The following is a 23309-nucleotide window of genomic DNA, read 5'->3' as shown; positions in this document are numbered from 1 at the left end:
AGATAAATGCAAAAAATCTACTTCATACCCTCGGCTCCTTCTTCCCCTCCACGATTTTCACTATTTATGTCACTTTCGCTCAACTTTCTGCAAAATTTTATATAGGTGCGTAGTTATGCAACAAGTAGCTTTAATTTTTTTACTCACCATGCATCCGCAATACAATACGATGCTTGTGTAAATAAAATTTGATGTACCAAAATGTTCAGCTCCTAAATGCATACATGTCACTGCATTGATTCCCTTGCATTAGCCAAATACTTTTTATAATAATAAAAAACTATTACAAAATTTATAAGGGGAAGGAGCTAAGTGCAAAGAGAACTTTTTGCATTAATTTCATATTATTATGGAGTATAAATCAGTACGGGGATGAATTTGATCCAAAAAACAAAAGTTGAGAAATCCGATTAAAATAAGGGATGAACTTGACCCTCAAATCAAAATTGAGGAACCAAATTGTCTATTTTACCAAACAAATTCTAAAGAAAAAACAAACATTGTCCCTCCCAGTAGTATACGCTACAGTGCTCCAAGTGACCTGATTAGAGTGAATAGAATAAGCTTTGTACCCAACACTTCACAGCTTCACTAGTGTAATCAGAACAAACATTAGGATAATTTCGATTTATTGATCTCTGAAACCTGAAACTCCAATCAGAAATGCTACATCACCCAAAAAAAAAACGCGAACATGGTCTACCCACGATTGCTCACCGCCCGCGAGAGCTAATTGCATAACCACCCAACAGTGTTGCTAATTGCAATAACAGTTAAAAACTATCTGTGTGCTACGATTTTCAGATTAAGTTTATAATCCAAAATAATTATTACAAATGGAAGGTTTGACGAAAATTGTATGTCATGCCGGATTTCAACCTTTCAACCCAGAATGACACCTTTCGTCATAAATTGTATACCCTTTTTCTGTTCTATTATACTGCGACTATGACTGATATCTGCAAGAACGCAACCCTTGGCTGCATTGCATACTAAAAGACATTTTACACACTACATTTGTGCTAGCACAATGAGTGCTTCAACGAATAGTGCAGAATCATATAGATGGTATAGCCAGCTCCACAGCAAAACCCCTTGCACCAGTTCCAAATCATTCTTGCTCGATCATGAGCTCACACCAGCAAGCATGCCCTAGTAAATTCACATGAAAAGATAAGGCACTGTAAATTCTTGTTGGTGTCCTCAAATATAGAGGCAAAGAAATGATGAACAATATAAATATATCAGAATTGAGTACATCAAGCTTTAAATTGGGAATCTACTCACCACATCAATGATGACAAGCTGGCTACTCTCTCCAATTCCTTGACCAAAAGCCCTTCTTTATTGTTGGCTCACTCCCCAAAACTGGTGTTGGTGATCGTGAACCAGTGGAGAAATGCCTCCTCAAAAATGGCCGACTAAATGTGTCCTTCATGCTAGAACTTGTAACCAATCTGGGTTCTCTCTTAACTTTCTTCTGGTGCTTAGAGCTCCGATCAAGATCATTATCAGCCATATGTTTTGATGCCTTGTTCGTAACCTTTAGTTCAGTCTTTCCAAACAGTTTAGCTGTAATTGTCTCACCATGGGTGCATACAGGACAAGAAGGGTCATATTTCTCACTTTCTGCAGTAACACTATCTAAACAATTTGCGTGGTATGCATGACCACAGAATAAAACAGCAACTACTGCCAGCTCATGACCGTTCCATGAAGATCGCTCCTTTAATAGCCTTGAACATAGCCTGCATACCTCTTGGTCAGGGGAAAGGGCAGTGGGATGTGAAGCATTTGAAAATGATCCTTTACTAGTAATGGAGCCAAAGAGTTCATTATCAACAGACCACCTATCTCCTCGAGATATAGCCACCAATTCAGAAGGTGTGCAAGTTGACCACTTATCAGATGTCCCACCTTGCGATTGCCCTGCAAACATATCATTGCTAAAGGCAGAAAGCATGGAGTTTGATAGCCTTCTTTCTGCAGAGCTGTTTTCGCCAAGAGGTTTGAGGGATGGATTGCTTCCATCTGAGATCTGCGTATACAGTTGACCACCAGGTGATTGAAGTGCTTTCCTTGTTGAATTTGGGTCCATGCGAATAGAATGACTCATAGAGGATGAAGGACCTTCTGAATCTTCTTGCAGTACAGGGGTTGTTGAAGGATGTGACTTCAATGTCTTTGCATCTGAGGCAACAGTTACTATGCCGGGAGATTTACAAGACTTTGCCTGTCCAAGATGGTGAATAGTGAAGGGAATAAACATCAGCAAGGTTCAAAAAATCGCTACGCGCTGTGCGCGCGCTCGAGCACGGTAAAAGAGTAATCGTGAATAATCGTGATTAAACGTGATTAATCGTTTGTACTAATATTGCCAAAAAAAATAAAAAAGGAGGTTTTCAAGAGGTCTTACACCAGTAATTTCTTTCCTCTGGCCATCTTCTTTGCTGGACAGCAACTGTACCTACACAAATGACAACAACCTAATTAGTTTAACTGTTTAAGTTCATGAAAAAAAACAAAAAGATGACAGCTGGACATTAACAATAGAATATGACCAAGAAAAAGAAAGAAAGAATGACAATGAGCATGAAATTAACAGCTGCACCCAGTCCACATGAAGTAGCAGATAGCCACATGATGACATAGCATAGTTCATAGTTCAAACTTCTAACACGAAGAAAATAAGAACTTAAAAGTCATAGCAGCAGCTAGTAGCTAATAGTACATAGCACAAATACACAATCAAGCAAAATATGATAGGCAAACACAACATGTAGCAGCCCACAGTCCAGACAGCTTCAATCATCAAAGGCAGGGAGGGAGGGACGGCCGCGGCGGACTACCACGGTGGAGTCAGGGGTGGAGAGGGGGAGGCACAGCCGCGGGCTGCGGCTGACCTTTCCCTACCGCGGACTGCAGACCAGAACGGCGCGGCGGACAGCGCAAGAAAGCATGGACTGCAGAGGTGGGGAAGCAGAGCCGCGGCGGACCGGAACAGCACGGCGGACGGCGCAGGGAGGCGCGGCGGACGTCCGGATGAGCAGGGAGGCACGGTGGACGAGCAAATGCGGCGGCTATGGATTGGGAAGGGCGCGACAGAGAGATAACCCGACGGACCCGCGCCAATCTTTCCCGCCGCGCGTGATTCTTTCCCGCCCGCTTTCGCGCCGCGCGCCAATCTTGCCCCCGCTTCCCGCTTTCGCGCCCGTGGGAACCGCGCGAACGATTTTCGACCAGTTACGCGCGCGTTTCTAGCGATTACACGAGGCCGCGCGATTACACGCTCGATTAAACGCGTCCAGCAATTAATTGCTCGATTAAGTTGTAATCGACGCGTTTACCCGACGCGCAACGCATAATCGTCATGAGATTTCTTGAACCTTGCTTACACCAATATTATTTTTACTCAATATGAGATTGATTAATTTAGAACTGCATTTGAAGTCATTCGTCATGACTTTCCAACAACATTCATAAGTACTCAGATTTTCCAAGTGCATAACCTGATATAAGCCTTCCTGACTAGGATTTCCACCATGTGGCAACTTTGAAAGAGAGACAGTCATCCACCCTCTCTTAGAGTTATCACTCCGCTCATACCACAGAGTAATATTCTTAACCACTACGATGGTGCATAAGCCGTCATCCTTGAAAATTTGGTCTCTAGATTTTGACTCCCTTGATGAAAGTAACATGATATCGCCTTTATTTGGACAATCCTTACCCTTTGCCACATGGAGCTTGATTATGAACCCACTCCTATTCTCACTAACCTCCACATCCATGCCACTAGAGATGTCATCCATGGCTGAGCAGATGTTATGCCAAATCTCCAATAGAATTAAGTTATGGAATGCTTTTGAGTAGTCGACTCCTGTTTTGAATTCCGTGGGGATAGTCTCCACCTATAAGAACATAGCAATATTTACAATCAGTCATCAATCAGGTACAAAATAGAAATCTTGCCTGCTGGGAGAGCCTCATTACCATAAAAGGGGGTGGCTTCTGGATCAAGATATCGTGAACTGACCATGATAGCACTTCTTCTGCGAGATATTGTTTGGGTTTGTGCAGCATTTTGCCGGCGAGCAAGGCCATCCGGTACAAACTAGGCCCTGTGCAAGGTGGCCGGCGCGGTGGAGCTGCGGCAACGGGGGGCGGCAAAGCGGAGGTGGCCGGTGCCGTAGAGGCTGCAGACTACCGGCGCAGTGGATGCTGCGGCAACGGGGGACGGCAAGGCGGAAGAATGGCGGCGGTGGCGGCGGTATGGCCGGCGCGGTGGAGCTGCGGCAACGTGGGGCGACAAAGCGGAGGTGGCCGGCGCCGTAGTGGTTGCAGATTACCGGCGCGGTGGAAGCTGCGGCAATGGGGGACGGCAAGGCGAAACAATGGCGGCGGTGGAGAGCACAGAGCTGGTCCGTTTTGGCTGGCACAGAGCTGGCCCGTTTTGGCTGGCACAGAGCTGGTCCGTTTTGGCCCATTTTGGCTGGGCACAGAGTTGGTCCGTTTTGGCTGGCACAGAGCTGGTCCGTTTTGGCTGGTGAGGAGCTGGTCCGTTTTGGCACAGAGTTGGAGTATGATAGGTTGCGTGGGTGTGGGATGTGGGGCCAGGTCGTAGGGCTGGGCTGCGGCCCAATCGCGGGGAGCCGGGGAGGATGGAGTAGAGTGGGCTGGGAGGAAACAGTGGTGAACCTTTTCTATTTTCCATTTGTGATATATACATATATTTTCCTTTACTGAAGGTCTCGTCGCTGCACCAAGTAATTTTGTTATTACATACATACACAAAAGAAACGGAAACGCGATGGATATTATGTCTAGCTTTTTCACTGGAAGATGACGTCTGGGCAAAATCTCATGGCTCCATCAAAATCTCATGTGTTTTAACAAAACGAAACAAGACACGTACACAATCGCGAAATTAAGACAACAGACCGATATAGCCAGTTCATTAGTACGAATTACGAAATTCGGATACATAGGATTCGAAATTACATATCACATAAAAAAAACTAGATAAATAAAAATAAAGAGGAGCTGTCCATTTCCACCATATTTGCAAATTAAATTTTCACATCTTCTCTAGCTTCGCCCCTGAAGTTATAACCGTGCTTGATCTGAAGTTGATTCGCTATCTCATATGACAAAAAAGCATCTATGGTGGCATACCTTATTTGCTCGTCTGTCAAGAACTGTGAATGCCACCAATTGTAGTCCATCTTGTGCTTTTGGATTTTTATTTCTAGCACCTCTGATGCAATGTGCTCCAGTGATGATCTCCACTGCTTGCCAGAACGCTTGAGATGTCTATATTTTTCATTAACTTGTGGTACGATGACCTGATGGTCGTCCCACTTTGTAATAGTGATGCCACAATCCTCCTCTAGGCGGACAACATCATTTTTGATATGTGCTCCGACGAAAATATGGCCCTCCTTTGTAAGAAAACACTTCAGGACATCAGGAAGTTTGCCCCCGGCGTTATGTACCTAGAACTTGAGTAGTTAGGGATTGATTCGCACGTTGCTAGAACTTGAGCGATTGATTCGCACGTACCTGGAACACAAGGCAGCGCGGGCCAACGCACAGTTGCAACAGGGCGAGTTTGTAGACCTTGGTTCCGATCTTGCGCCACTCGGTGTCCAGTCCAACTACCATAGGACATGGAGGTCTGTTACCTTTGATATCTTAGATGAACTGCTCTACGACGACCGTATCAATTGTGATCGTTGTCTTGATTGTCGTGTTGTACTTGTAGAAGGCAACGTCGTGGTTCGACGTCGGCGGCCACGGACCGATGAGCTTCATCTTGTCGTGGTTCGACGTCCCCTCACCCCACAGCGGCTTCGTCTCAACGGTAGTAGGCTCGTCGGTGGGAGACCACTCACCCCACAGCGGCTTCGTTTCAGCATTGGCGATGTTGCTCTCCGTGTCGTATTGGGCTTGTGTCGGGCTCGGAGGGAAGCCGCCGGTGTCGCCGACCGTGGCGCCGCCGTCGTGCATGGGGCGTGGCGCCGTCGTCGTGCATGGGGCGGGAGCGGAAGCGAGATGAACTGTCCATGGGGCGGGAGATGAACTGGTGCGAATGGATTCCCGACGAATGGAGACTCCTGTTTGTAAGGGCGGGAGATGAATCGAAAGGACGGCGCTGAAGGCAAAGAGCCGGCCGGCTGCCATAACTTCCCATCACCACTCATGCGGCCAATTGAATATAAATAGAATTCAGAACCAATGAAGTTTAGATAAATTATCAGATGTGAATTAGTTCTCTTTGTGTGTGAAACTGCGTATTCCGATTTGGCGTAATCTAATGTGAACTGCCTACCGTGGCGCGATGGAATACAAGATTTATTTTTAAACTGAAAATGACAAAACTACCTGTAGGGAGGTAATTGAACGGTTTTAAAAGCTAAAGGAGACAATTCACCCGGTTTCAAGTGATACCTATTTGCAGATTACGCCAAATCGGAATACGCAGTTTCACACACAAAGAGAACTAATTCACATCCGATAATTTATCTAAACTTCATTGGTTCTGAATTCTATTTATATTCAATTGGCCGCATGAGTGGTGATGGGAAGTTATGGCAACCGGCCGGCTCTTTGCCTTCAGCGCCGTCCTTTCGATTCATCTCCCGCCCCATGAACAGTTCATCTCCCGCCCTTACAAACAGGAGTCTCCATTCGCCGGGAATCCATTCGCACCCGTTCATCTCCCGCCCCATGGACAGTTCATCTCGCTTCCGCTCCCGCCCCAGGCACGACGGCGGCGCCACGCCCCATGCACGACGGCGGTGGCGCCACGGCCCCATGCACGTCGGCGGCGCCACGGCCCCATGCACGACGGCGGCGCCACGGTCGGCGACACCAGCGGCTTCCCTCCGAGCCCGACGCAAGCCCAATACGACACGGAGAGCGACATCGCCAATGCTGAACCGAAGCCGTTGTGGGGTGAGTGGTCTCCCACCGACGAGCTTACTACCGTTGAGACGAAGCCGCTGTGGGGTGAGGGAACGTCGAACCACGACAAGATGAAGCTCATCGGTCCGTGGCCGCCGACGTCGAACCACGACGTTGCCTTCTACAAGTACAACACGACAATCAAGACAACGATCACAGTTGATACGGTCGACGTAGAACAGTTCATCCAAGATATCAAATGGTAACAGACCTCCATGTCCTATGGTAGTTGGACTGGACACCGAGTGGCGCAAAATCGGAACCAAGGCCTACAAACTCGCCCTGTTGCAACTGTGCGTTGGCCTGCGCTGCCTTGTGTTCCAGGTACGTGCGAATCAATCGTTCAAGTTCTAGCAACGTGCGAATCAATCCCTAACTACTCAAGTTCTAGGTACATAACGCCGGGGGCAAACTTCCTGATGTCCTGAAGAGTTTTCTTACAAAGGAGGGCCATATTTTCGTCGGAGCACATATCAAGAATGATGTCCGCCTAGAGGAGGACTGTGGCATCACTATTACAAAGTGGGACGACCATCAGGTCATCGTACCACAAGTTAATGAAAAATATAGACATCTCAAGCGTTCTGGCAAGCAGTGGAGATCATCACTGGAGCACATTGCATCAGAGGTGCTAGAAATAAAAATCCAGAAGCACAAGATGGACCACAATTGGTGGCATTCACAGTTCTTGGCAGACGAGCAAATAAGGTATGCCACCATAGATGTTTTTTTGTCATATGAGATAGCGAATCAACTTCAGATCAAGAACGGTTATAACTTCAGGGGCGAAGCTAGAGAAGATGTGAAAATTTAATCTGCAAATATGGTGGAAATGGACAGTTCCTCTTTATTTTTATTTATCTAGTTTTTTATGTGATATGTAATTTCGAATCCTATGTATCCGAATTTCGTAATTCGTACTAATGAACTGGCTATATCGGTCTGTTGTCTTAATTTCGCGATTGTGTATGTGTCTTGTTTCGTTTTGTTAAAACGCATGAGATTTTGATGGAGCCATGAGATTTTGACTAGACGTCATCTTCCAGTGAAAAAGCTAGACATAATATACATCGCGTTTCCGTTCCTTTTGTGTATGTATGTAATAACAAAATTACTTGGTGCAGCGACGAGGCCTTCAGTAAAGGAAAATATATGTATATATCACAAATGGAAAATAGAAAAGGACCACCACAGGCTCACTGTTTCCTCCCCAGCCCACTCTACTCCATCCTCCCCGGCTCCCCGCGATTGGGCCGCAGCCCAGCCCTGCGACCTGGCCCCACATCCCCCACCCACGCAGCCTATCATACTCCAACTCTGTGCCAAAACGGACCAGCTCCTCACCAGCCAAAACGGACCAGCTCTGTGCCAGCCAAAACGGACCAACTCTATGCCAGCCAAAATGGGCCAAAACAGACCAGCTCTGTGCCAGCCAAAACGGACCAGCTCTGTGCTCTCCACCGCCGCCATTGTTCCGCCTTGCCGTCCCCCATTGCCACAGCTTCCACCGCGCCGGTAATCTGCAACCACTACGGCGCCGGCCACCTCCGCTTTGTCGCCCCACGTTGCCGCAGCTCCACCGCGCCGGCCATACCGCCGCCGCCGCCGCCATTCTTCCGCCTGGCCGTCCCCCGTTGCCGCAGCTTCCACCGCGCCGGTAGTCTGCAGCCTCTACGGCACCGGCCACCTCCGCTTTGCCGCCCCCCCCCCCCCCCCCCCGTTGTCGCAGCTCCACCGCGGCGGCCACCTTGCACAGGGCCTAGTTTGTACCGGATGGCCCTGCTCGCCGGCAAAATGCTGCACAAACCCAAACAATATCTCGCAGAAGAAGTGCTATCATGGTCAGTTCACGATATCTTGATCCAGAAGTCACCCCCTTTTATGGTAATGAGGCTCTCCCAGCAGGCAAGATTCCTATTTTGTACCTGATTGTTGACTGATTGTAAATATTGCTATGCTCTTATAGGTGGAGACGATCCCCACGGAATTCAAAACAGGAGTCGACTACTCAAAAGCATTTCATAACTTAATTCTATTGGAGATTTGGCATAACATCTGCTCAGCCATGGATGACATCTCCAGTGGCATGGATGTGGAGGTTAGTGAGAATAGGAGTGGGTTCATAATCAAGCTCCATGTGGCAAAGGGTAAGGATTGTCCAAATAAAGGCGATATCATGTTACTTTCATCAAGGGAGTCAAAATCTAGAGACCAAATTCTCAAGGATGACGGCTTATGCACCATCGTAGTGGTTAAGAATACTACTCTGTGGTATGAGCAGAGTGATAACTCTAAGAGAGGGTGGATGACTGTCTCTCTTTCAAAGTTGCCACATGGTGGAAATCCTAGTCAGGAAGGCTTATATCGGGTTATACACTTGGAAAATCTGAGTACTTATGAATGTTGTTGGAAAGTCATGACGAATGGCTTCAAATGCAGTTCTAAATTAATCAATCTCATATTGAGTAAAAATAATATTGGGGTAAGCAAGGTTCAAGAAATCGCAATTAATCGCAAGATTAATCGCGATTATGCGTTACGCGCTGGGTAAACGCGTCGATTACAACTTAATCGAGCATTTAATCTCTAGACGCGTTTAATCGAGCCTGTAATCGCGCGGCCTCGTGTAATCGCCAGAAACGCGCGCGTAACCGGTCGAAAATCGTTCGCGCGGTTCCCACGGGCGTGAAAGCGGGAAGCGGGGGCAAGATTGACGCATGGCGCGGCGCGAAAGCGGGCGGGAAAGAATCACGCACGGCGGGAAAGATTGGCGCGGGTCCGTCGGGTTACCTCTCTTTCGCGCCCTTCCCAATCCATAGCCGCCGCATTTGCTCGTCCACCGCGCCTCCCTGCTCATCCGGACGTCCGCCGCGCCTCCCTGCGCCGTCCGCCGTGCCGTTCCGGTCCGCCGCGGCTCTGCTTCCCCACCTCTGCAGTCCACGCCTCCCCGCGCCGTCTTCCCCGCCTCGGCAGTCCGCGCCTCCCTGCGCCGTCCGCCGCGCCGTTCTGGTCTGCAGTCTGCGGTAGGGAAAGGTCAGCCGCAGCCCGCGGCCGTGCCTCCCCCTCTCCACCGTGGTAGTCCGCCGCGGCCGTCCCTCCCTGCCTGCCTTTGAGGATTGAAGCTGTCTGGACTGTGGGCTGCTGCATGTTGTGTTTGCCTATTATATTTTGCTTGATTGTGCATTTGTGCTATGTACTATTAGCTGCTAGCTGCTGCTATGACTTTTAAGTTCTTATTTTCTTCGTGTTAGAAGTTTGAACTATGAACTATGCTATGTCATCATGTGGCTATCTGCTACTTCATGTGGATTGGCTGCAGCTGTTAATTTCATGCTCATTGTCATTCTTTCTTTCTTTTCTTGGTCATATTCTATTGTTAGTGTCCAGCTGTCATCTTTTTGTTTTTTTTTCATGAACTTAAACAGTTAAACTAATTAGGTTGTTGTCATTTGTGTAGGTACAGTTGCTGTCCAGCAAAGAAGATGGCCAGAGGAAAGAAATTACTGGTGTAAGACCTCTTGAAAACCTCCTTTTTTATTTTTTTGGCAATATTAGTACAAACGATTAATCACGTTTAATCACGATTATTCACGATTACTCTTTTACCGTGCTCGAGCGCGCGCACAACGCGTAGCGATTTTTTGAACCTTGAACATCAGACACAATTATATAACTAGATAATCACACAGAATTCTGAAATGATAGTAATAATATATATAGAACAAATGCTCAATACCACATACCTCAGTGGGTAAATCATTTGCAGTAGAATGATCAGCTGGAAACATGAAACACGGAACAGGTGTTAGTAAATAATAATTTATTTTTTAGTGTTTAATAACTGATTATTCCCAAAGTCATCAAAACCTATTATTTGCAGGCTGGTTATTTGTCAGTAGGGGCCTAGCTTATGATGTGTTTGTAGAGAAAGGTTTTATAATTCAAGATATGTGGCATTTCAGATTTTTATCATTTAGCATGGACCGAGAAAAATATTGCTCAACCCTTGAAGTTAATGAACAGTACAGAAGGTACAAAATAAGGAAAAATGTTGAAAATGCTCCTTCTCCACTTTTAAACCTTGAAAATAAAACAAAAGAACACAACATGAAATGTAAAATTAAATTATGAATGGAATGAAAATGTCAGCACCAGATCACAAGAGCTTGTCAATTCTAATATTCCGTTCTCACAAGCATCTTCATTTCATTCTAGTAGACACGTATTTTGACAACATGCAACTACCATAACATTCACTCAGTAATATGAAATAAAATCGATGCAAATGCAACACAGGAGTGAATACTAAAAAAAAGCACAACACATCAAAATTTCAAGACTTTACCTCCAGGATCAACTTTTGAAAGCTTGGATACTTCCATCTTATTATCAGATTTTTGCCACTTGACCCTGCGGAACACATCAGAATGGCTATCCCCACTGTAATGGCCTTCAGTTGGTGCAATGAAACCATTCTTCACTTCTGGCTGAACATTTCCACTACTTTGATTTGGGAACACCATAGTGCTCTCCATTATATCCTCTATGTGTGTACGGTTGTCCCACCGGAAGCTCCATGATGGCGAGTGTCTTACCCTGTATGTTGAAACTTCAATTGGAGCCATACATGGTTGTGCTCTTTCCTTGGCAGCTATGCAGCAATTAGCTCCCATACTTTATTGCAGAAAATAAGTTGATGCCCTTATGTACAATCAATTAAACAAATCTTCAAAGTTCATCCATGTTATTAGAAATTGATGGGTTGCTGGCAGTCCCAATATGACACTGCAAAATAATGACGATCATATCATATTCATGAAGAAATTAAGCTGCGCCTTCAAGAAAGCGCTACGCAAAGAGGGGGTATTGTTAGGCTATTAGCTGTTCTTAAAGGGGTATTGAAAGGCTCCTTTTGTGGGCACAACATTAAAAGATGACAGCAACCTTAACAAGCAGCCAAGAAGCATCAGAAATAAGCTTATTTAATATTTCACAGAATAGGGCCCATGTTGACCTGCTTATTAAACTTTATGAGAGCTGAATTACTAGGATGGAGCAATTGCCTTGCAATATACATGTCTGAGCAGAGCAGAAGCAAACACATGAAGGAAAAGAGGTAATAAATTGTTTAAAATACATAAATAGGGTGCAAAGCAATCTCACGGACACGTAAATCATCTAAATTTTGGGAAACATCATTTCAGTTTGGTGGAGCTCAATAATCATACAAATTCAAAAACAAACCTTTGAATTGGTAATGAATTTGCCGAAGGTCAAGTTTAATCTTTTGGACATGTGAAAGGCAGAAACTAGCTTGAAGCATGTGTCCTTAAATTTTAAACCTTCTGAACATAGGAACAATGTCAGGCCCCACTGAAGTTGGAGAAACTTCAACTAGGAGCCAACCACTTGCATATTTACTAGAAGTCCGAAATTACATAGAAAAAAGATTCACACTTAATTTGTGTGTGTACCAGGGGTGGGGGCCCAATAGGTTAATGACCTCATCAACGACAGCAAGAGAAGCTATGTGGAGGAAGGAACTATCAGGTACTGACGACATATACCAAAACTGAAGACCCACTCAAAGAGCACCTATTCGTCCCGCTAACACCTAAGCATCTTTGAAGGATTATGCATATATCAATCAAGAACTGTGGAATCAAGGCTGAAAGGCAAGAGCAGTCACCTCAGCGGGTATCGTACTGGTGCACAATGGACACAAAACATAGGAAGCTTCTTTGCACGCAATAAACATGGAATTTCGCACAATTTTATACATAACCGTGAGGATGGATTGAATACAAATACCCAACGAATGAGTCAAGATTCACACTCAATCTATCTGTTTAGTTGGACAGCTAGGTAGTACCGGTCAAAACTGAGCCCTGGTGTTGGTTTTGCAGTTTAAAGTACATAAATTATATACGCTTCCAGAAATTATACCATATATGTATATATATATATATATATATATATATATATATATATATATATATATATATATGCGTCTACATAAAGCATTTACGCTTCCAGAAATTATTAAATATGCATCAACCGCGGAGAAATTCCTTCCAGAAGAAGTACCTTATCACAGCATATCACACGCAAGGGACATACGCCGAGTTCCTCAATTTACTAACCCCAACAACCATAGAGCGGAACCGAAATTGCCAGGAATTACCTGAAACCACTCAGAAATTCCGCCAGCAGGAGCGCAACAAATCGCCCGAACACGACCCTCACCAGCACGGAGGACCCGCGGCGGAGCCTGGGCCTCCGATCCGCCGCCGCCGCCGCCGCCGCCAGGAGGGCCACTTAAGTCGGGGGGCTAGGGTTAGAAGGAGGGGCGGGCCCGCGGGAGAAGCGAGCGGGATGCCGGATGCGGATGCCGCGAGAAGAGAGAGACGGGGAGAAGAGCCGAAGAGGTGGGCGCGTGGTGACTGGTGGTATGGGAGCGGGGTGGGTGGGTACGAGATCCGGTGAGAAATGTTTGTCCAGTTCCTGCGCGCCTGCAGCAGGGGCGAGCGAGCGCCGCTCCGTCCACCCAGGCCCCAGCCGCGCCCGCCCACGCGTCGCCGGGCCCGCGGGTCCGGGAATGCTGGGCCCACCTGCATTGGCTGTGGCGGTGGGTGGAAGTCGTTCCCGGACCCGCCCCGCTGCTCACTCGCACGCTGACTTCTGCAACGCGTGGCGTGGGGGAGAGTCAGGTCGCTGTGTGTGCGGTCAGCCGAATACGGAACGGACTCGTTTTTTTTTTTGAGAGGCGGAACGGACTCGTGTGTGTCAGTGTGTCGCTCGTGCTTAGCGAACCGCCGGTGGGCCGATCGAGGGCCTGGTCGCCGGTACAAACAGAAATGGGCCTAGGCCTCTTAGCGAACCGCCGGCATGCATTTTTTTTTTAGCTTGAATGACCGAGAAGTGTGATGATGTCATGATGATGATGGTGGTGTTGTATATGCGTGGATCACCTTCGGTTTCCAATGCCTAATGTGGATTGTTCCTGTAAAACTCGGCTTTTTTTTCAAAGCTTAGGTGCTTCATCGATGCAAACTTAGCTAGGTCCCCACAGCCCGTGCGACCATGTATTTCACTTCTGATACGATGAATGCCGGTGGTTACTTGCAATATCATACCCGGATCTCAAAGCCTACTACTAATATTTCCTAAATTTTAGAGAAAAAAAAACAGTTTCAATGACAGGTTGGCCAAGAGTCTATGTATGAGAGTAGCTAGGCAGGCAGAGTATTTCGTTTTCATGGTAGTGCAGAACCAGAACCATGAGTCCATGACTGATTATTAGGTTTAGCAGATACATACTCTGCAGAAAAAAAAATGCAAATTATGATTAGGCCAAAAAAATCATGTACTCCTATCCGACATACACATCAAGCTGAAGAAGCCTTTCTTGGCCTTACCATTCATAAAACTAGTCATAAGACAAATTTAACAACAATATTAAATACAAATTCTTCTTCTTCCGACGACGACGACAAATATATATACTACTAGCTCCCTTAAGTAATGATTCATAGGTTTCGAATTTCAGACATACATGCACATGTATCAACAGGTAGTGTACACATATATAATCAAGCTGGACATGGTGATGATACATGAAAACTTATTCGACAAATATGTGGCACATATATATGTCTAAGGAGGATCGGCTTAGTAAGCAGCAACTTATATATATTCGAGGATCTGAATGCGCATGGGTTGGGCTGTGTGTGGCTAGTTAGGTATGTCCTTGAAGTGAGGCTTGGACATGGTCGGAGTAGGGTCGTAGCGCCCGTAGTCGTCCATCCTCACCTGCTTCAGAATCCTCTCGTGGACCACCACCACGGCCGCCTCGTCGTCTTCCTGCAGCGGTTGCATGGATTCCTCCGTCGTCTCCTGCCCATGCATGCATGCACAATCACGCGCTAGCTACAATTGGTGTCTTGGTATATATCCAGCAACCGTGATTCGCTAGGGTGGAAATATAGTGTCCCCTGTGTGTATCTACGACAGTACTCCCTCCGTTCCAAAATATATGTCGTTTTGATTTTTTTAGATTCATAGTGTTTGCTAAGCACCTAGATATAACATGTGTCTAGATACATAGCAAAATATATGAATCTAGAAATGTCAAAACGACCTACATTTTGGAACGGAGAGAGTAATAATATAACTATTGCAGGGGTATGATTCTGTTAGATAGACGACTCTCATTTTTTTAATCATTGTAAAAATTCTATAATAACTATTGCAGGCGTGTAAACTAACTGAGGTCTAAAAAGCTTTTGAAAGATTCTAAAAAGGAAAAGGAAGAAATTAAAGCTAAAAGATAGGTGAGGGAAGCCATGTACGCATTTATATTTCATTTTCATGTAAAGTTTCAAGAGCAGTATGATGTATAACCAATAATAACCATGACTTAACCAAGTACATCTTAGTCGTATAGTAGAGTTCGCCTCTCTATGCCTTGTTGCCTTACCTAATATACCCTCCACACCACCGCACTGTTTTTCTGGGTGTGTTTAGGTCCCACAAAATTTCCAAACTTTCCATCACATCCATCACATCTCCTATCACATCGAAACATTAAATATAGCAAATAACCCATGCATGGAGTACTAAATGTAGTTAAATAAAAAAACTAATTGCATAGTTTTGATGTATGTTGCGAGACGAATCTTTTGAGCCTAGTTAGGTCATGGTAGAACAATATTTACCACAAACAAACGAAAAGTGCTACAGTGTGCTACAGTGACTGATGTGACTTTTTCTCCCCCTTCTCCCCTCATCTAAACACAGCCTCTGATGTGGCAATGCAAGGGAATAATAATGGACCTACGACGTAGTCTAAGCTAAATGCCCCACTTGCTAATATAAACATGAAAACAAAACATGTCTTCACATGAACAAATTGTAGCTAGTATCAAAAGATTGTCTAAATTAAATTCAATTTGCAAACATGTACTCCCTCTGTCCCAAACTAAGAGCGCTTCTAGTTTTGCCCTAAGTCAAATATATACTAAATATGACCAAATGTATACAAAAGTGTACCAATGCTTATGATACCTAATAAGTATAATCAGATTTGTAATTATTTTTTTATATTTTATAGTATATTATTTGGTTTTATAAATATTGATACTCTTCTCTACGAATATGGTTAAACTTAAGATAGTTTGACTCTAGAAATTCACTTATTTTGGGATACAGGGAAAGTCAACTTTAATTATTTTGGAATGGAGGGATTATATAATCAAGGTGTCGACTAGTATCATTATCCAAGGTAGTGCTAGCTGCGTTCTTCGTCTAGTATCCATAAGACAACAAAGCCTATACCAATGGGCTGCGCTGATAATCTGTCAAATCAAACTGATTGTCCTACTAATGCACGGAATGTATAGAAATAAACCCTCTTGGAGTTGAAAATTTGTATCTTATTATGCGTAGTCAACGTATTGCCATGTTCCATTGCCGTCCTCTTGAGAAGAAGAGGGAGAGGACACGAGACTAATGCAGATAGAAGAAAATTAAACTAAATGATTTATTTAATCCCAAGCTATTTATTTGTCCCTTGGTTTCAAAATATAAAATATATACGTGTGTATAGTTGTATACCATCGGTCCTGCGCCATCTTTGCTCAGCAGCTTCTTCCTATGCCCTCCTGCATCAAGCAAAATCTCTATCGATCACAACAGAAACTTAAAAATGAACTAGCAATGTGCGTGGCATCTTGTACATATATCTCTGAAATCTTCTGGAACTTGATTCACAATAGTATAAACGAAGAACATCGGAAAAGGGAATTGATCGAAGAGCATAGAGACATGACCTAAAATGATCAAGAAAACAATTAACCGGCCAGCCATCGCGCTAACCTGCCATGGCGGACAGCAAGAGCGAAGCGAAGACGACGACGACAAGATAACTCGACTTCCTGGGCTCCATGGCTCGCGAGGAGCATACAGCCAGCTTGAAGAGAGAGACAGGGGAGAAAAGCTAGGGGAGAAGCAGCAGAAATGGCTGGAGACGGAGAGGAACCAGTGCCTTTCCTTGGTTTGGACACAAAGGAACCTGCAGATGTGAGTTGTGTGCAAAGAACTCAATCAAAAGGAGGCATGCACCAGCGTAGACAAAATAGATTGCAGATATACTATCATTGTTTCCCCGGGATGGCGGGATATGATGGGTATGTGAATCTCAGTGGAGTCCCTGTTGCCGGAGTGCTGTTCATTAAAGAAAACAAAAGGCAGATTAAAGGGGCTGATCAGAGCTTTCCCTGTGGAATTTTGAGGGTCTTGTCATCATTAGACTTGTTGGTGCAGACTGTTTGATTAACTAGACCCATTGACTTGGTAACCAGAGTACATGCTAGTCCCCTTCTTTTGTTAGTCTATTTGCTGATGCATACCAACTGCATGCCTGGAGTGTAAGAATGGTATGTTATATTTAAAAATGTTTTTTTATGAGAAGAGAAATTCTCAGGCCGGAAGAAATCGAGCTGCGGTCAGTGGATGCTGGTTGCTCACAACTATGGTGCTGGTAGGTGCCACAAGATATTAGAATATATTAAGTGAACCTGAAGGCATGCTAGCTGATTTATTTATGCATTATATTTGCAATTGGACTTCAAGAATGAAAGGTCCTTGGTCAGGGATCTGCAGGGTGTTTACTCTGATGGCCATACATGGGACAACCATCAAGGCAACATGCTGAGCACCACCAGGAGTCCAGTACTTCAGATAGAAACCATACATGATGCGCCTTGACCGGTAACTTTTCTGGCATGCACGCAAAGAATCATGCGGTTAGATCGATATGTATCTACAGTTTACTATTTCTTAACTGCCCTGGCCCACTGCTGTTTCAGCTACACACGCATGCATGCTAAGTCTACCAAAAAAGAAAAAAAAATTGCGTCCTGTCATCGGTACATACAAACCAAAGCTATTTCCCACACAAATAACAACCATAATCATCAGGTTTATTTATCACGAATTTGATAGTGCTATATTGTCTTGCATTTTAGCTATAGTACATCGAAAACTTTTTTTTTTGCCAAAGTTGTATGTGTCATGTCATCATCTGAAATTTGTTACAATCTCGGATGGAGGGAACAGTATACATTATTTTCAAAGTGCACGCAATTATATGTCGAGGACAGTGTTAAAAACAATTGGGGGTACTCATCAGCAGTCAACAACATTATGGGCTATCTCATAAACTATTCAAAATAGAAATACTTTACACGAAAAAGCTGATAAAAGGATATGCTCGCCTTGTTAGTGGGGAGCTGCTTTAGCGTTTCGGAATATTTTGCCATCTAATCAGTTTAGGGGTGGTAGACAACGACAATCGGAGCTAACTGTAATGGAGAATAAAGGGACCATGCATGCATGCGTGGACCTTTCCCTTTTGATTTTTGAAGATTATCACTAAGATGTAGTCTTGTTCGTTTAAATTTAAATCTAGTTAATAAGCTAATATACATGTGTACTTTTTTTAAAAAAAACATTCAAGCTCTCCTTATTGAAATTTTACAGTCGAGTTTGTTTTAATTGCTTTGATGCATGATTGTTTTGAATTGAGGAAGAAGGTCAAGCTAATGCATTCATCAACAGATCGGTAAGCCGTGACCCTGCGACGGCGCGTGAACGATCGATGGAGGCAAGGAGCGATACCGTCAGCGCAAGCATCAGTCTGTTCGACGAAATGTACCCACCAGCAAGAAATGCATCCAAAACAGTCCTCATTTGATTATTACAGCCCGCTTGTCTTGGTTCTAAAAGAGGGGCTTGGATTAGGTGGATGAGAGGCTGACACTACTACAAAAAAGATTTTTAGGGACGGGTAGAATAGTATTTGTAGGGGTGGGCGCGATACCCGCCCCTATCTCTAGCAGCTACAAATCGAGATTAGGGGCGGCTAACGGCATCAGCCGTCTCTGAAAATGGAGCTCATTTTCAGGGGCGGCTAATAAAAATTTGTTTCTAGAGGCGGGTCAGTTGTCACAGTACCCCCAACTTTTTTTGTAGGAGTGAGGTACATTTAGACCCGCCTCTGAAAAAAGGAGTATTGTTGAAAATTATTTCTGTAGTAGTGCGAGAGGGCCGGGATTATCCCAACGCAAGCCACCATCGTGAAAAGGCCTAGAGCAAACTCTTCCCCTTTGGCCTGCCAGTACGTAGTCGGCAGGCACCACGCGTTCCAAGCGCCTGCGTTTGCTCCGTGGCGTGAGAGACTGAGGTCAGAACTCAGAAGGGACAGCGCAGAGTCTCCGCTCCGGCGCTCCCTGCTCTTGGGGCTCCCCGGCGTGCTTGCCAGCTCGCCACCGCTCCGCTTCGCATCTGCCAGCATGCTGCTGGATTATTCAACGCCGCAGGCAGGAGAGGGAGCTCCTAGACAGGTTCGGCCACCAGGAACCCGACGGGAGGGAGCGAAGTCGCTGCCGAGTATTATAGCAGTGGCATCAGCGAGCTGAAGCTGCACCGAGGTCGAGCAGGCGGCAGTCGTTTAAGGTCCACGGCTGCCAGCGGCGACACGAGGGGCGGAGCTGCGCTCGCCCTGTTTTTGATTGAGCTTCTCCACTGATTTCTGCAGTCGTTTTTGATGATGCATGCCCTACCAAATGGTAAAAAGAAAAACGGCTCCACACACAACAATTCTGAGCAAGTCTGAAAACGACTTTCATTACATTTCATAAAACTCTAACCTTTTCTCTCCTTGCCATGTCAGCAAAAGTGATGGTATTTAATGTCACGAAACCCTCAATGAAACTTCCATTGAGACTGACCTAAAATAAATGAGCCGAAAAAGGTGGTTTCACCGGTTTCTCGCAGCTCGTGCTTAAGTAATAAGTAGCTTAGCCTAAGAACCAATGTGTATGTTATATTGTGTGCACCTTTTTCAAATATTATTTGTGCCCCGATTTTCTTTTTCCTTCAGAGGGTTGGCAAAAAATGCGCACTTCCATGTCAGGAGCTCGTTCAAGTGTTAGTTGATGCATAAATGCATAATGCAAGTGATTGTAGAGAGTAGAGAACACGTGTGCTCTTAAATAAAAATTGAGGTTCAGTACATAGATGAGGAATGCTCTGAAAAGAAATTCGTTTGAAAGAGATTAAAATGAAGTCAGCGAGGAGTGCTACAAAGTATCGAACTGCCGCATCAGCTCAGGCCGATCAAACTGCAAAACGCCGGCTATCTTCTGGTTGAAATAATGCAGCACCAGCTCGGGACTGCCAGTACACTGATCAGCAATTCAGCTGTCTAGTGCATGTCCTGAACAAGTCAGGACTGAATTCATTCCTCAAATAATTAGTGACTTCAGCTGTTTTGTTTTTTAAACTGAAGCAAAGACATGGTAGCTCTATACAAGCAATTCTCTTAAAAGAAACTCCACTTGGGCACATAAGAAGCCATAGTAAACCTCAACTACTTCCAGAAACACATTTGCACTTTACTCAACTAAGCTCTCCTCCTCACCCACACCGTAGCCAAGGACATCATGCCCAGCTCTGTAGGCCGCTCAGGGAGGATGCTTTAGTCTCTCCGCAGAAGCGTAGCAATTCTCGCCATCATAATAGTCGGGTGGGAATTTGCCATCTCGGAAGACACCTTTGATTCTCAGACCACCTGAAACAAAGCAAAACAGTAGCATTTGTTCAGAATTTAGATGTATGGGACAGAGTTTCAAAAGCATACCAGTTTCAAAAACTGAATCAGAAAACTAGCACAATCACTCATAGTTAAAGATTCCAGTAGAAGTACCAGTGCATGCAGAGGTGTTATGCTTACAAGGATTTAAAAAATATGCTAGGACTTTTGACAACAAACAAGAACTCATGGCTTATGCAAAAAGCCTATACAATGAAATTCTTTACAATGCACACAGCTTATAAATGATTGGGAAAAGACCTGCTGATTCTGGGGTTGAAGGATCTAATAGTAGAGGGAGAATTGAAGCTGATAATCGTAGGCAAGAAGCAAAACATGTAATTGCCTATATGATACATTTCTATTTCATCATTTTTTCATTTCTGATTTGTACTATTTGCAGGGAGACTACATTTCAGCATGGAAGACGGGATTTTTCTTTCAAATATGTAAATTGTGATTATGAAGCCTCATTTTTCAGCATGCTGAGCATAATGGTGGTAATGGCCAAACAATGATGTGTGTAGTGCAAGCTTTAAACTACTACAATGAAATGAATGTGTGTTCATTTCATTATTCTTTCTTTTCCTATGTTAAATATCTTATAGTTGTTCCTTCTTCTTTCTCTTTTATATTCTTATTGTTAGCTTTATTATTTTTTATAGGGGACAAACTATGAAGCGGAGGTTGCTCTAGATAGCTATGCATTTGATCCTGGAACTGCTTACGAAAGAAAGGATGCAAATTTCTTTGTGCGTGTCAATTTAATGGCTAGGGACAAGGAGAAGTGCTTGAAGGATGCATCCATTTTTGCTGAGATAGGGGGGATCATGAGCCAAAAAGGGTCACGAAATGTGTTCTTCTAGATGGCATATCTGGTAAAAATATGTTTTACCTCCTGTGATGCTTTAATAGTAAAAACAGTTAAATTTTAACCCTCTCCTATTTCAGTCAATAGCCGCGAGGATATATATATATATGCATCTATTGCACTAGACTTCAGCATCCATCCACCGGAGGCTTTACAGGGTTCACTGAATCTGTCCAATCTGGTTCTACTCCCCATCCTTATGTGGAACATTGAGATGTGGCTATCGTCTCCTATGTTGAGGAGGTAACGCTGATATCTAGAATCGTAATGGTTGTGTTACTTTTCATTGCAGTTGGTGTGTAGTTGGAGGTTTGTTTAGTCTGTGAGTGGTGTGGGGTTTGCAGAGAGCTTTTCTTTGTTTTGTGTTGGGTTCTGTCTAAGTGAGTTTTTGAAATTGTTGTGGTTGATTTGTATGCCCCAAAAAGTGCAGTGACATTCTAGGTGGTGAATATAGTGCACTAAGCGGTAGTTCTGATGCACTCAGTGAATTGTTGCCAAGACCAACTTCCTGATGACCTTGAACAACATGGTGCTGCAAAACATGCCACAAGTTTGATCACCAAAGCACTTTTGGTATCCACTCTCTTGATAGTTGCATGGGGGAGCTTGGTAAAATAAGGTTGTTATTCTAAATTTCTCAGAACTTTTCTCGATAGAAGAATGGTGTTGTTGTTTGAATGCTTTGCTTTTGTTAGGTTGATCACAGTGATACTGCTGACTCAATTCAAGCTGCTAGTCGAGGCGTAATGATTGACATTCAGAGTAGATTTATGGTCATCTACTGTCTACGAACAAGTTGCACTATCTATTCAGTGTACCCTTTCTTGAAATTTCTTCAAATTGGGTCCAATTTGGTCTTCCTTGCATTTCAGTGTAGAAACTTGTGGTTTGTTGGAGCAATCCATCTTATGGCAGAACGTGCCTTTGTTACACATGATTTATTTTAATTTATGCACCTAACATGGGTAATTGCTTTGGCTTAACATCGAATGCATTATGACAATTTTCATTGAATGCTTTATGAGCAATTTTCAGCATTACACTTCCAAGTCTTCAACATGGACATGAGTGATAAAATGTTAATAGTTTAGTTGTATGATAACTACATTATTCTGACCAAGTATATATCCAAGACAAATATAGGTGTATAACAAAACTCTAATAGTTCATAATGCATGTCTTATGCTTGCCATCTCCTACTTGAGACCTCTTATGCCATGGCATGGTAAGAGGGGAGTGAAGCACCCCTATTTATAGAACTCCATAGTTTATATGATTTTGCTATGTGTTCATGTTATACACACTTCTTTACAAAAATATCTAACTCTAGAATTTTTCTCATAATTATCTAACCATACAAATATCTAATTACTTGAGTATTCCATATTTTACCATGATATATGGTAATCATGGTTTATGCATACTCTGTAATATTTTGAAAACTTCTCACAATTATGCATTTCTACTTTAGCGCTATGCATAAATCTATGAGTATTTTTGCATATAAACATAAAATAAAAAAAAATCATGTACGTCTTGAGCTTCATTCCCTCGTTACATCGTTGACGAAATACTAAATTTTGTGAAATACGAAGTTCAATACTAAACTAACAATAAATAAAAGACTAGTTATATGGTTTAGATAGCTAAATAACCCTTAATTTAGTGGTTATAGTGAGATTTAATCGGCTATTAGTGAATTTAGTCTTTTAAAGTTAAAATAGCCGGTTATTTAGAACTTTTTTCTGCCGCATCGCTCCAATAATTCACCCCAAGTCGCTGGGCACGAAGACCAGTCAATTCACCCCAAGCCGGAGC

The 23309-nt window shown here is 44.0% G+C and overlaps 2 protein-coding genes across 3 annotated transcripts; both read right to left on the bottom strand.

The window, feature by feature from the left end:
* Positions 1-767: 767 nt before the first annotated feature.
* LOC120706411 lies at positions 768-13421 on the bottom strand. Of its 2 annotated transcripts, XM_039991056.1 has the most exons (6): positions 13151-13421; positions 11312-11751; positions 10710-10744; positions 2417-2467; positions 1288-2233; positions 768-1152 (listed from the first exon to the last, which is right to left on the bottom strand). In XM_039991056.1, the coding sequence occupies exons 2-5, from the start codon at positions 11637-11639 to the stop codon at positions 1310-1312; spliced, it is 1338 nt and encodes a 445-aa protein (XP_039846990.1). In that variant the 5' UTR covers positions 11640-11751; positions 13151-13421; the 3' UTR covers positions 768-1152; positions 1288-1309. The 2 variants fall into 2 exon arrangements, with proteins under 2 accessions (XP_039846990.1, XP_039846991.1); XM_039991057.1 differs by lacking the exon at positions 2417-2467.
* A 990-nt stretch (positions 13422-14411) lies between these two features.
* On the bottom strand, positions 14412-17126 carry LOC120706410. The gene is made up of 3 exons (XM_039991055.1): positions 16843-17126; positions 16582-16628; positions 14412-14862 (listed from the first exon to the last, which is right to left on the bottom strand). Exons 1-3 carry the CDS (start codon positions 16910-16912, stop codon positions 14701-14703), a joined length of 279 nt encoding a protein of 92 aa, XP_039846989.1. The 5' UTR covers positions 16913-17126; the 3' UTR covers positions 14412-14700.
* Between the last annotated feature and the right edge of the window lie 6183 nt (positions 17127-23309).

This window comes from Panicum virgatum, chromosome 5K (assembly GCF_016808335.1).
Source record: "Panicum virgatum strain AP13 chromosome 5K, P.virgatum_v5, whole genome shotgun sequence".
NCBI classification, from domain to species: domain Eukaryota; kingdom Viridiplantae; phylum Streptophyta; class Magnoliopsida; order Poales; family Poaceae; genus Panicum; species Panicum virgatum.
This window is presented reverse-complemented; position numbering and strand designations above follow the sequence as displayed.

Excerpts from the sequence above, each read along its gene's own strand:
- LOC120706410 (XM_039991055.1), bottom strand. The coding sequence starts at position 16,912 with ATGGAGCCCAGGAAGTCGAGTTATCTTGTCGTCGTCGTCTTCGCTTCG. Across the intron at positions 16,629-16,842 it reads CTTGCTGTCCGCCATGGCAG|GAGGGCATAGGAAGAAGCTG; the intron begins GTTAGCGCGATG and ends TGCTTGATGCAG. Across the intron at positions 14,863-16,581 it reads AAGATGGCGCAGGACCGATG|GAGACGACGGAGGAATCCAT; the intron begins GTATACAACTAT and ends ATGCATGGGCAG.
- LOC120706411 (XM_039991056.1), bottom strand. The coding sequence starts at position 11,639 with ATGGGAGCTAATTGCTGCATAGCTGCCAAGGAAAGAGCACAACCATGT. Across the intron at positions 2,468-10,709 it reads CAAATGATTTACCCACTGAG|GTACAGTTGCTGTCCAGCAA; the intron begins GTATGTGGTATT and ends TCATTTGTGTAG. Across the intron at positions 2,234-2,416 it reads AGAGGAAAGAAATTACTGGT|GCAAAGTCTTGTAAATCTCC; the intron begins GTAAGACCTCTT and ends CATCTTGGACAG.